Source organism: Oculina patagonica, chromosome 2 (genome assembly GCF_052425735.1).
Source record: "Oculina patagonica isolate OP01 chromosome 2, crgOcupat, whole genome shotgun sequence".
NCBI lineage: Eukaryota > Metazoa > Cnidaria > Anthozoa > Scleractinia > Oculinidae > Oculina > Oculina patagonica.
The window spans coordinates 934843-948594 of record NC_135759.1 but is presented as its reverse complement, the minus strand read 5'-3'; the positions used below and the strand labels follow the sequence as shown (position 1 = coordinate 948594).

Sequence of the window (13752 nt, the reverse complement as noted above, 5' to 3'; positions counted from 1 at the left end):
TCTTTTATGGCAATCCTATGATTAGCTTTTTCTCAATTAACTCAAAGCTCCCCTTGAAAAGTCCTATTAAATAATTCACACCTATTTTTTCTAAACACTGAGTAAACATTAAGTATGCTGACACTCTTTTAAGTAAACAACTTTCCAGTCAATATATTCCTTATTCTTTTTACGTTCGAGTGCACTAAAAACTTGACGAAAATTCCGGAGCTGTATTTCGCAAGTATAAATTGGCGTGGTGTCAGAAACTGAAAAGTGAATGAAAGTGTACTTAATTTCGCGATTTTACCATTGCTATGTGAAAGTTTTGACCTCTTTCTTTGTTCATGTTCCTTCTCGCCGTGCCTGTTTTATAATTTATTAGTTACCCAACATATATAATTTTCTAACCCCTGCAGTGGTTTAGAAAATTGGCATCGTCTGTCACCTTCTATTGTAGCTGTAGCAGATACAAACCTGGATATATTTGTGGAATATCTGTAAACTAGCCGTATAGCTTAGCATATTTCACGTAAATAAAGTACCTTAACTTATCTTATACATTTTCAAATTTTGTGGATTCCCTGCATGCTATATCGTTGCAAATGACGGCTCAAATCATCAGATTTATCCACAGGGAGCCCAGACAAACTGTTTGTGTATGGACTGTGCACATTTACATTTTTATAGAGAATGTATGGAATTTACCGAATGGTTTGTAAAATTGCGTAAAATGGTGCAAAACATTAACAAATTTGTGCTGAATAAATGTTAAGTTTCCTACCTTTTGTGTAGTGTCGTTCTTTTGGCTCGAAATGGCGAATTTGAGTCGATTGAAGGGTATTTTGCTTTCGCTGTTTACTATACATCTAATTATATGGAAAGGGTGGAAACTCCAACAGCTCCAAAGTAGAACACTTCCAGCGCCGAGCCGATTTTCGACCTGATAATCCCATCGCACAGCTTTCAAACTACGCACCAGAAAAGAGGAAGGCTTGACAAATCTTCACGTATCATTTGATCGAAAATTTATCCAAACGGTCCGGAACAAGCCCTCAAACGAAAACGGGTATCCAAAAATTTTAAGCCGTCCGAATGCGTAGCACCAATTTGTGGTGCCGAAGGGAAACGCTATTCCCCAACCTCTTTGTGATTGGATACAATTGAACAATGGTCGTTCAAGATTTTGTTTCGTGGATAGGGAGGTAAAGGCAAAACCAATACTCAATAGTATAGGGAGTGACGTCAATTGTGCGACGCAACCTTAGGACCCTCGCTCAAAATATGGCAATTATGACGGCGATGCCGAAAGCGACGCATTAACATTTAAATATGCGTCGTTGTAACTTGTCAGTGTGGCGAAGTAATTATGAAATATTCATACTGACTTAAGAAACGAGTAAGTACCTACATCTAGTCGGTATGAGTTCATTTTTAAAGCTAGCTAGCTTCAAATAGAAGTCAGCGTTCATTTTTCAACGAAAAAAAATATTTTACAGCCCTAAAAAATATCAGGCTTTAGTCATCTCACCTAGTTGTTTTACAGAGATTGCAAAACAATACACCCACATGTGAAACTCTCGTGCAAAACCGTTGTTGTGATTTGCTATTCTTTTGTTAAGGTCCAGCTGTATGGGGAAAACCCCGCGAAGTTCCATCACGACTTTCGTAGCGCAGAAAATGTAGGCGATCGCGAGTTTGCGGAAAAGTGGGATTTTTTCGCGACATACGAATATGGCAAGGTACTCGTGTTTGAGTTCCTTTATTTTTCTTTTTGTTTTTGATGTTTTAAACATTTATGGCTGCAATCACCGAAATAGTCCTCATTTTCTAGGTTCGAAACCTTAACTTCTGAACAATCTGAAATCCTACACATAGCCGAAGCTGGGCACAATATTCTTGTAACTGGAGAGGGAGGAACAGGGAAATCTTTTGTGGTGAGGGCTATCAACAGTTGACTGCTAAAGCAAGGGAAAAAGGTTTTCATTGTTTGTGGGAGCTGTGTTTCGGGAAGAGTGTATTTGGAAGTAAATAAACAGACGTCAATGGCGCACTCCTTTTACTTCGACGCATACAAGTTACAATGACGCATATTTAAATGATACTGCATCGCTTCCGGCATCGCCATCGTAATTGCCATATTTTGAGCGAGGGTCCTAAGGTTGCGTCGCACTATTGATATCACTCCCTATACTATTGAGTATTGGTTTTGCCTTTGCCTCCCTATCCACGAGACAAAATCTTGAACGACCATTGTTCAATTGTATCCAATCACAAAGAGGTTGGGGAATAGCGTTTCCCTTCGGCACCACAAATTGGTGCTACGCATTCGGACGGCTTAAAATTTTTGGATACCCGTTTTCGTTTGAGGGCTTGTTCCGGACCGTTTGGATAAATTTTCGATCAAATGATACGTGAAGATTCGTCAAGCCTTCCTCTTTTCTGGTGCGTAGTTTGAAAGCTGTGCGATGGGATTATCAGGTCGAAAATCGGCTCGGCGCTGGAAGTGTTCTACTTTGGAGCTGTTGGAGTTTCCACCCTTTCCATATAATTAGATGTATAGTAAACAGCGAAAGCAAAATACCCTTCAATCGACTCAAATTCGCCATTTCGAGCCAAAAGAACGACACTACACAAAAGGTAGGAAACTTAACATTTATTCAGCACAAATTTGTTAATGTTTTGCACCATTTTACGCAATTTTACAAACCATTCGGTAAATTCCATACATTCTCTATAAAAATGTAAATGTGCACAGTCCATACACAAACAGTTTGTCTGGGCTCCCTGTGATTTATCACATTCTGACAGGCTTTGGCAGACCACGTGATTCAAAGCCCGTTCAAGATAGTTTGTATGTTTGGGTGGCAACCCTAACACAACCACACAAACGTTATTAAATTTGACGTTTTTATATAACAATATTTGTTAAGTTTTCAACGTATTTCTCTCATATTTAATTCGGTCACTAAATGGCAAAGTTGCTGGCTATTAAGGTCTCTACATTGCCAGATTAGATAAGTTTTTTTAAAAAAAAATATGCTGATTAACAGATCAAACGTGACTCGAAGAACGAGGACGTAAGCTAAAGGCTGGTTCTCATATGATCGCCCCGATCGTCTCTGTCTCTTCTGTCGTTTGCAAATTCTGAGGCGATCGTAGGCGATCGAAGCGATTGGAAGCGATCCGGGGTTCTTATATGATCGCCCCGATCGTCTGGTATATGCAAAATAGGGTTAATCAATCAAGATAATAATTCATGATCTTTTCTTTGTTCCCGCATATGAATATTCGATTTTATTCCGATCGACGCACATGTGTTTTTTCAAAACTCCGATATCGCTTATGGACGATCATATGAGGGCCCAGAGGGGGGGGGGGGGGGTAGGCCGGCTTCTAAATGACGGGGATGATCGAATGGAGGCAAAACTCAGGACCCAAAAAAATCCCTTAGTCTTCCGACATTACCCAAAACAATCCCTGGACCAAAAATGACCCCCCCCCCCCCCAAAAAAAAAACCCTTGTCAAATTACACCTAAATTGCCAGGAGGAGCAATAACACAAAGAAAACCATAAAAAATTGAACATGATTGAACGCTCGCGTTTGTTTATTCATCATACCATAATTACGCCAAGGCCGCGCCAAGTTCGTTTTTTAATACCCCCCAAAAATCCCCTATTTAAATCAAGTCACCCAAAAAATACTTGCCAAATTTTCCAACCTAAAAAAATCCCGGAATCGAAAATTTCAAACACCAAGGGAAAAGCCCTGGGAACGAGGTTGGCCGGAGTACCCCCCCCCCCCCCCCCCCCCCCTGAGATATGAGGCCTCTTCCTGACGGAATTAATTTTGAGGATTTCAGGCCGAGAAAGGATAAACTACGGTCCCGGCATTTGATTAATTGGTAAAATAGCTTGCCAGCTGTCTTTAGTTTGCAGAATGCTAATGTTTTAAAAATCAGGTGTATTTTTTAAAACTGATGTCGGAAAATTGGCGGAAAATGCGAACTCCCCAGAGGTCTGTGCGCAACCGACGCGCAACCTCGTTCCCAGTGTGCGCGCGTGTCATTAACCATCATGCACTGCGGAGATACCGGCCGGCCCTTGAACTTCGGAAAAGATTGTGTAAGAGAAGGATTTTGTGAATTAACTTTTAATTTGCCATGGCTCAGGTACAGAAAAAGGTCTGTTTGATTGTCATTGATGGCTGGGGCATCTCTGAAAACAAAGAAGGTAATTTGATTATATTTCACAGCAAAACAATGATTGTTTGTGGATCGCACTGTCATTACTAATAAATTATTTCCTATTCTGCATCTGTTTAAAATAAGCTTAGGGTTAATGTTCCTCTTAAACTAAATTTTGTTGTTGATCAAATGTTGTTTAATCGCAGAACATGCTTTTCAAGAAATTATTATCGTCCTTCATTACTTTTAAGCATGTTATTGCGGTAAATCTCATTGATGTCCGCAGTCGATCGAAAATGTCACGTTCTTAAATGATCTGTGATATTGCCACCTTGCACCAAAATGTCAGAAAACCTGCTAATTTATCTTTTCAACTTTTTTAACATTTGTAGCGATAGTTAAAATAGTTACGTCTTCTGGTTCATTTTTGTTTGCAAAGTAGTAGCTTGAGTAATATCACAGTCGTAGCGTTGCGTGACACCTCTTGTTACGAGGTCACGAACATCGAAAGAAGTTTGAATAATAAGGACTGGGACGGACCATTATTAATTTTTTTTTGAGGGGGGGGGGGGGGGGGGGTAGGCAATTTCCAAAAAAAATCCTGCACAAAAAAAATCCTGCACAAAAAAAATCGCGCAAGATAAGATAAATATTTTACAAAAAATATTGCACAACCTGAAGGTGAAAAAAATATCTTGCCGAGAAAAATCCCCCCCCCCCCCTCAAAAAAAATAATGGTCCATCCCTTAGTCACTGCTTGAGGTTATGTACATCAGCACCTTTCACCTGTTTATGGTGACGACATTATTGATAAGGGTGACTGTTCATGTTGTATCCAAAAAGGAAATTGCCAAATACCTGTAAATTTGTGTGCATTTTCTTTTAAATGCGATGAATCGAAATTCAAATTGAAAAAAAAAATAGATTGTAATAATTGGCTGGAAGTCAAAACACCTTTCCTGACCTGTGAAAGAAGGAATTATCGTTACTTATGTCGTACATATGCAACGGAACATTGGAGTTGAACCAAGAATGTTGGAACTAGATTCCCACATGGTTGATATGAGTCAAACAGGTGTATCAGTACTTTTTGTAGTTTTCAGATGTTAGGATTCTGAAGGATTGAGTAGGGGCAAAACTTTGTAATGACGTGTTGAGTTATTAAATTTAAGTGTCTCTGAGACATGGCAGAATACCTTCATTTATCAATCCCCTGCTGCTACAGGTAATGCCATTGCCAATGCCACAGTTCCAGTTATGGATGCCTTCTGTGCTGGAGAAAAGAACGCTTACACCACCCTTGATGCGTCTGGTTTGTCAGTTGGTTTACCTGCAGGACTTATGGGTAATAGTGAAGTAGGACATTTGAATATTGGAGCTGGAAGAGTTGTTTACCAGGTGAAAACAACATAGATTACCTACATGTATTATATCAAATCGTATAGCCTGCACCGAACCAAAGTGGCTCACAGCACCGAAACTTATCCCAGTTTGCATAGCATGAAGCAACTGATGTATTGCTACTCCCCCTGGATTGGATGCTACAATCTTGGACAAAACTAGTTGAAACAAACACATTTCATGCATTTTTCACAAATGTCCAGACCTTCAAGCGGGTAAAAAGACTTTATCCCCCTCTCCCCCTACTCAATGTTGTTTCTTGAGGTTTGCGGTTCGACAGGCTTTGTTTTGAAAATACCGTCAGCATTAACAACATTGAAATGGAGGGAGAGGGTTGCAACTCTGTTAGCTAAATAAGTGGAAATTTCCTAAGTGTTTCAACAGTTTTGTCCAAGATTGTAGTCCATCGCATGCAGGTTACTCTCAGCACTTTTATTATCAGTTAGCCCTTAAAATATACCAGACGAGTACCCATTTAAAATCCTGGATGTACAGTCTGTAGAGAGGCGCTGCGTGAGTACAATTAAAAGTGACTTTCTCAAGAAAACGGCACAATCTTTGGACCTGGACTGCTTGTAGATGTATATAATTACATTTTAAAATTATATGGTCACAGTCAGCATGACCACAACTGAGGCCACGTACATGTATGAGATTAGTAATGGGTCATTCTAAATTAGTCTTGCTTGTCTTTTTGCACAGGATATTGTAAGAATTAACATGACCTCAGAAAAGAAGGAGTTTGCAAAAAACAAAACTCTTGCTGAAGCAGCAGAAAAGGCAAAAGCTACCAATGGAAGGCTTCATTTCCTTGGTTTGGTGAGTCAGTGTGACATGCTGTTATCAGATTTGAGTCCATTCCATTTTTATAGTAATCAAAGAAGCTGGATGTTCGCCAGTTTCAGTGCTTACCGTATTTACTCGAATAAGCGCCGCCCTCGAATAAGCGCCGCATTTGGAACAAAAAACTTAATAAGCGCCGCCCCCGAATAAGCGCCACAGTCCCGATGTGGCGCTTATTCGAGGTATTCCTTTTAACTTAAAACAGCACTACAAAGCAACTCTAAAACAAACTTGGACATTCTTAATTTCTATCAAAAGCGATGTTTTGCAGTTCAAAGTGACTGTTTTACCGCTCGTTCATTAGTTTTATATCCAACATTCTTACAATACGTATAAGTGCTGTAAATGTTGTAATGGCCGCGAACTTTTCCAAGACAGCTAGCGCCACATCTCTATTCAGCAAAAGACGAATACCGACAATCAAAAGAGGCTATTTTCAATTACTGTAAAAAGATGAGATTCGCTGTGGTGTCCAAATTTTAAATAAGCTCCGCCCTGAAATAAGCGCCGCCCTCGAATAAGCGCCGCACTTGAGGCGCGAAAAATTTAATAAGCGTCCCGGCGCTTATTCGAGTAAATACGGTAAGTCAATACAGTACAATCCAGGTGCTGTGGCATGAAGCAACTAGGTCTTGAGAGAAGCACTGTGAGAGTAAAGTAGATTCTTGCCCAAGAAAACTATCCAAGGGCAATGTTGCATGTGGCTTAAATCCAGACCTATTGATTCAGAGTCCAGTATACTTGTGCAACCTGTTGGGAATGCTATGATCTTATTGACCAAGAAGAAAGGTGGAACAGAGAAATATTTGACTTGAGATTATTGTGTACAGACTGAGAGCAGCAAGGTCTGTTCAACATGACCTCAAGCCAAATATTGTCCCATTAAGAGCTCCAGCTCAGTCAATAAGTATTTCTATCATGACACATTTATGAAGCTTGAATTTGTTAAAAAGTTCTAAAAATGTCCTGGTGAACATTGTGAAGTTCTGAATAGGCCTTATGCATGATAGCGTCATATGCTCAAAATTCACCACCAAGCCTCGTTTACGCGAATTATTCTCAACCCTGTGCCACCTTCATGCAGTTTTTACGTGGGTATTCTTTTCAACTTTGCTGCTTTGGGAATATACTGTAGGTTCATGATAAAATTTACAAGTTTGCACTTCGAAAGCGAGGCTTGGTGGTGAAACTAGCTAGTCTGACGTTAACACGCATAAGGGCTATTGCACATCAAAAATGAATTGTTGACATCTCCAGGGCTGGATGGCTCATAGCTCATCAACCCATCTGGCCTAGGTACAGTGAGGCCACGTCACATTTACAATTTTTTCTAAAGGGTTGCATCAGTGCAACAGTACGGTGGTTAATGATAATAATAATAATCAATACTTTATCACATGTACATGGTGTATGTTTCCTGCTGCAAAATCTTGATTTTAGTTTAGATATCATTGCAATGAGAGAAGATTCTTTACTAAGGTTTAACTGTAACATTTTTGTTTAATATTCACAGGTGAGTGATGGCGGTGTCCACTCGCATATTACACATTTAGAATCATTAATTGACGCAGCTAAAGAACTTGGTGTTCCAAAGTGTTACATTCAGTTTTTCTCTGATGGGCGAGATACATCACCAACCAGTGGAGGTGAATAACATTAATCATGTGTTCTTGTTTACTGTAAACTACTGAAAGGTAGCATTCGCCCTTATGAGAAAAACATGTTAGACTGAAAATTATATTTTACTTGAGTCTCAAATTTATTATCATAGCGGAGCTCCCAGCAGCCCGAAGGGCCGCAGAGCAGAGCCCCATACCCATTGAAAATTAACAGACCCATGTTTTTGGTTTTTCTTGGTCATCATGGCTAGCGGTATGGTTCGCGGGCGCGTGCGACGACGACGATGTACAAACCCAAAGAAAAGTGTTTACATACCCCCATTAACCAAAGAAAAAAAGGGGTTTCTACAGTGTCTATAGCTAGTGTAATTGTGTAATTGCAGTTAATAAACCGCTAGCAATTCAAAATAATGGTAATTTGTTTTTGAAGCTGAAATAGAGTCCTTAAACTAATGACAATGGTATGTTGCAGTTACATATGTGGACCAGGTCTTGAAAAAGCTTAAAGAGGTCAATTATGGCTCACTTGCAACTGTTGTTGGCCGTTATTATGCCATGGACCGTGACAAGCGCTGGGAGAGAATCAAGATTGCATTTGAAGCATTGGTTCAGGGAAAGGGTGAAGTAACAACACAAGACAAAGTTATTGAGGTACATGTATGTTTTAACATCAGTGTTTGATTTAACAGTGTAGTACAGTGTACATACATGTTGGCACCTTGACATGTATAATAAATTGGTATTTGTAAATTTCTCATTTGCTGTGAAATTCTTATTAACCTCCCCCCTCCCCCTATTCAGATTAAGATTAAGATTTGGATTTATAAGCTCCTTATTTAAAAAGCCAGTAGTGTACCGGTATTTTATGTTTTCTTCACTTTGCAGTAATTCTTGTACATGTACATGTTAACACCTAAATTTTTTAGATGCAACATCCTTTCCAAAATTTTATAAAATATAAACCTAAATATTTTGAAGCCTAGAATTCCTTCCAAGCCCCCCCCCCCCCCCACCCTCTACCCACAACCCCAATCCAAGAATAAAAAACCCACAAATTAAATAGTATTTTTAACAAAATCCCTGGGCTTTCTTAACAGAATTAATTCTTTTTGTCATTTGTCAATCAACAGGTTATCAAGGGTCGATATGAAGCCAAGGGAGACAAGCATGAGACAGATGAATTTCTTAAACCTATCATTGTTGATCCTGAAGGAAGAATCAAAGGTTTGTGCTAACAGTGACCCAAATCTATTATTATTATTAATCTCTTAATATATTTTTAATAAATGTCATCAAGAATAAAAGTGTTGTGAATAAAGGACATCATCAACTACATGTATTGCATGTTTGTGATTTTAAATATTATTAATTTCCACAGATGGAGATGTTCTCTGCTTTATTGACTTCCGTGCTGATAGAATGAGACAAATCAATGAAGCTTTTGGAATAAAGCCCCCCTTTCCAACAGATGTTATTCCCAAAGATCTTGTAAGTATCAAACGGAAGGTGGGAATAATTATGTTAAGTCCAACCAATGGGTAGAGGGGTGTATCCCGGCCTCCTAAACCCTGACCCAGTTTAAGACACAAACCTGTGATTTTCCAGCCCAAATTTTGCCCAAATCCCATTTCCCAGCCTATTATTTTCCCAAATTTTCAAATTACCCGTCCCAGTTTTATTGTTTTTCTGTCTTTGATTCCCATTCCCAGTGACCCAATCGAAGTCCCATTAACCCAAGTTTATCCCATTTTCCTAATAAAAATTTGCCCAAATCCCAGTTCCCATTTTACCCCTTCAGACCCCTCTTAGGGACGGACCATTATTTTCTTGGAGGGGGGTGATGAAAAATTTTCCTCTGCAAACTCATTTTTTTAGTTTATACACCTCTGCAAACATTTTTTTCTGAAATTCTTACTATTTTTTGTTATACATATCGTTTTTGCAAACAATTTATTTTGTCTTTCCAGGCCCTGCAAACAATTTTTTCAATATTTTTCATCCCCCCCCCCCCCTCCAAAAAAATAATGGTTCGTCCCTTAGTATGTGTACCTTTCTTCGAGTGTCATTGATTGGTGAACTAAAAAATCCATTGTTCTTTTGTGTCTTCCTTTCACAGCTGTAATATTACTTTGGCTTATATTAAGGTATGGGTTTGTTCTGTTTTTCAGCACCATATAACCATGACGCAGTACAAGAAGGAATTTCCCTTCCCTCTTCTGTTCCCTCCTGTTACTCCAAAGAATGTCCTAGCAGAATGGCTATCTGTTCACAGTGTCCCTCAGTTCCACTGTGCTGGTAGGTGTTGCTTTGAAAAAATAATAACTTCCATTGGCAGATCTACGGGAGGTTCCCCTACACCCCTCCCCTTGCTGTTTTGGAGCAAGAAAAGCCTCCCCCCCCCCCAACACCTTTTTCACAAGGGCCTATCCCTTCTTGAGCACCTCTAGATCTGCCACTGACTTTTTTAATGTTATACTGCTTTCCTATACATCCACTAGTTAGTACTGTAATTGAAGGGGGGTCCCTCAGATCCCCCCTCTATATAGTAAGATCCCTCATCCCACTATATTATTTTTGTGACAGAAACTGAGAAGTATGCACATGTAACATTCTTTTTCAATGGTGGAGTGGAGAAGCAGTTTGAAGGGGAAACTAGATTCATGGTGCCGTCACCTAAAGTAGCAACATATGACCTGAAACCTGAGATGAGCGCGGGCAGTGTCGGTGAAGAGGTAATTTCCTAAATATATGGGTAACTGATGAAACTGTCAAGCTGTTCTTTACAATGACCAATATAATTATGCAATTTTATGCAAGTTTTTCTTGTGGGGGGATAGTGAGCCAACTTGACCTAAAATTTTAATAATGTTGTGACCTCTCTGTGTGCGCTTTTATTATTATTTTTTTATATTTTCTTACTTTGGCTATTTGTGTATTTTAAGGGCCATGGGTTCATCTGTTTTGAGTATAAATGAAGTAACTTTATATCTATCTTATCTTGTCTTATCTCTTAATGACTGTCGAATGTCACCTTTGTAATATAAAGACTGACCGACCAACCGGCCGATTGCCTGACCAACTGAACTACCATTAGCACAGGTCACACTTCTAGACTTACCACGCTGTAGGCTACCACACCTTTTTACATGCTGCTCTCCAGCTGAAACAGGCTTTTACACATTGCAATAATTTTTTTTTGAATGTATTGTTACAGGTTTGTAAAGCCATAAGGAGTGGTCAGTACCCATTTGTAATGTGTAACTTTGCTCCACCTGACATGGTCGGTCACACTGGAAAATACGAGCCAGCAATCAAGGGCTGTGAAGCAACAGGTAAGTCAGCAGTTACTTACAGTTACATAAAGTTCTGGAAATTTTGGAACAAGAGCAAATGGTTCAAAAATGTCCTGGGAAGTTTCCAGAAAACCCAAAAAAATGTTGAATTTCTGAGATTCAAACCCTTTAACCAGAAATTCCAGGAGCAATCTCAAATGGAGCACAAATTTCCAAAAATAAATTTTCAAAAAACTGCGTAAATCTTGAGCAAGAGGTTGTCTGTTTTTGTTTTTTTTTAAAATTTCAGAAACATTTTCCAGTACAGTGCAGTCAACTGGAAAATATGGTTCCATTCACTACTGGAAACTTTAGGACATTTTATAATGTTTGAGCAGAAATTTTTGCTCAAAATTTAATAGGAAATGATGAGATTTTTAGGAGGTTTTCATGAAGGCAGAATGCAGTGGTGTGGGAGACACTCTTGTGGGGTGGGGACACCTGGAAGCCACAGAGAATTATTCTTTTTCAGAGTTTGAGGAAATCGATTAACCAGCTCATTTCCTGTTTGTTTCTTAGATAAAGCAATTGGTGAAGTCTTCAAAGCCTGTGAAGAGATGGGTTATGTACTGATGGTAACATCTGACCATGGCAATGCTGAACAGATGATCAGTGAAGAAGGTGGTCCTCATACAGCACACACTACTAACAGAGGTATAGTACAGTGATTGTGTTTTAATTGTTGTTGAGGGGTGTTAATAGGAGGTACATTTTTGTGTGTCAGTGAATATGTTATTGCTTGTTGACCTCCCCTCCCCCTCCCACAAAAAAAAAACACAGCAAAATGTGCGTAGTTGCACCTGTATAGCAGAAACAGAATGTTAAGAATCAAAAATAGTTGACGATGTTCTCCTCACACTATTTGGCGTGAATAAGGTGTTTAAATCATACTTCTTAATTTTTAGTATATTTAATATTGGAGAATATTCTTTGTAGTGGAATTTAGTTTCTCCCAATTTTTTTCCAGTCGTGCACTTTTTTATTTTTTTTTCTGTAATTAATTTACCTTGTATTAGCATGACAAAGTATTATTAAACTTAAACTTAAACTTGTAGTTGCTTTCATGTGATACACAGTGCATCACTTTGATTTGTTCTGTTTTTTGTTAGTTCCTTTCATCATGACTGGTGGACTCAAGTTTAAGGAAATAACTCACAACGCGGCACTTTGTGATGTAGCAAATACTGTGTTAGATGTCATGGGACTTCCCATTCCAGAGGAGATGGACGGGCAGTCACTTCTGGCTAAATAGACATACTCATCTTGGACGTTGATCATCTGTTCTGTATTACATAGCATGGTTGTAGATTTCGTCACATAACAAGTAGTAACTATCAATTTTATTTTTTCAAGAGCAAAAAGCCAAGCTACATTTTATAAAAGATCAAATTAGAGTAAACCTAGCTATTATCTATTATCTAGCATTTCAGTCACCGAACAGTGCTTGAACATAATTCTATGTAAGGAGTTGCTAAGTGTCGCATAACATCTCATGACAACAAGCCAGAAAAAAATCTTCTAGTAGGACATTTTGTGAATGCTCAAACTATTCACTAATTGGATGAAATTGCTTAGTTATCTTCTCTGCAAGGATTTGACTACAAAAATTGTTCCTTGACTGATTGATGAGAGAGTGAGGATATTTATTTATTTCAAGTTGGTGTTGAAGAGACAGTTTCCAGCAAATCCTCCTGGAAACAGTTGCTGAAACATTGTTTTGAACAAAAAAATTAATAATGATAAACTTTAACTTTACTGATATTTTCTATTGTCAGACTCTAGTATGTTAAGAGAGGTAAATTATAAATTAAACAACAGATTGAAGGACTGTTTATAAATCGTGTAGGAGCTTGAAACCATCCAAATAAATGAAGCAGGAACAGAATCATTATGTCTGTCTGTCTGTCGGACCCTCCGTCTTAGTTTTGGAAACCTTTTCAAAATTGTCCTTTTCCAACTTTACCAAGATTTTAATGACCCAAGTATTTTTTCTTTCAACTTATATAATTTTGTCTGAGTGTCTGCCTGTATCTGTGTGTGTCTTTATCATACAATAACCAATTGCGGTACATTTATCAAGTTTTGAGTTTGGCATGCAATCCTTGTGTATAAGCTGATTACATACTAGCAGTTCACTTTTGTTTACTTGTGGGATTTTAGTTCTGAGAGCAGGCTACACTCTCCCTACATTTCTCCCCACCACCCGCCATGCAGCCCATTGTTAGTACTGCTGCTCACCTCAAAACACAGCTGAAAATATCTGCAAAAATTACAACCTCTTATGAGAATACAGACCTCCTTTGGCTGTGGGAATGGTATTCATGGGTGAAAAAATATTTTCACATTACACGGCAACACTCAAGAGAATTTAGAAAATTCTGATGTATAAT

The 13752-nt window shown here is 38.7% G+C and overlaps 1 protein-coding gene across 1 annotated transcript; it reads left to right on the top strand.

The window, feature by feature from the left end:
- The first annotated feature begins 4067 nt into the window (after window positions 1-4067).
- On the top strand, window positions 4068-13247 carry LOC144642496 (2,3-bisphosphoglycerate-independent phosphoglycerate mutase-like). Its single transcript, XM_078501456.1, has 12 exons — window positions 4068-4213; window positions 5393-5565; window positions 6271-6387; window positions 7925-8057; window positions 8503-8681; window positions 9161-9254; window positions 9409-9518; window positions 10199-10325; window positions 10614-10762; window positions 11245-11362; window positions 11882-12016; window positions 12472-13247. Exons 1-12 carry the CDS (start codon window positions 4144-4146, stop codon window positions 12612-12614), a joined length of 1548 nt encoding a protein of 515 aa, XP_078357582.1. The 5' UTR covers window positions 4068-4143; the 3' UTR covers window positions 12615-13247.
- Window positions 13248-13752: the final 505 nt, after the last annotated feature.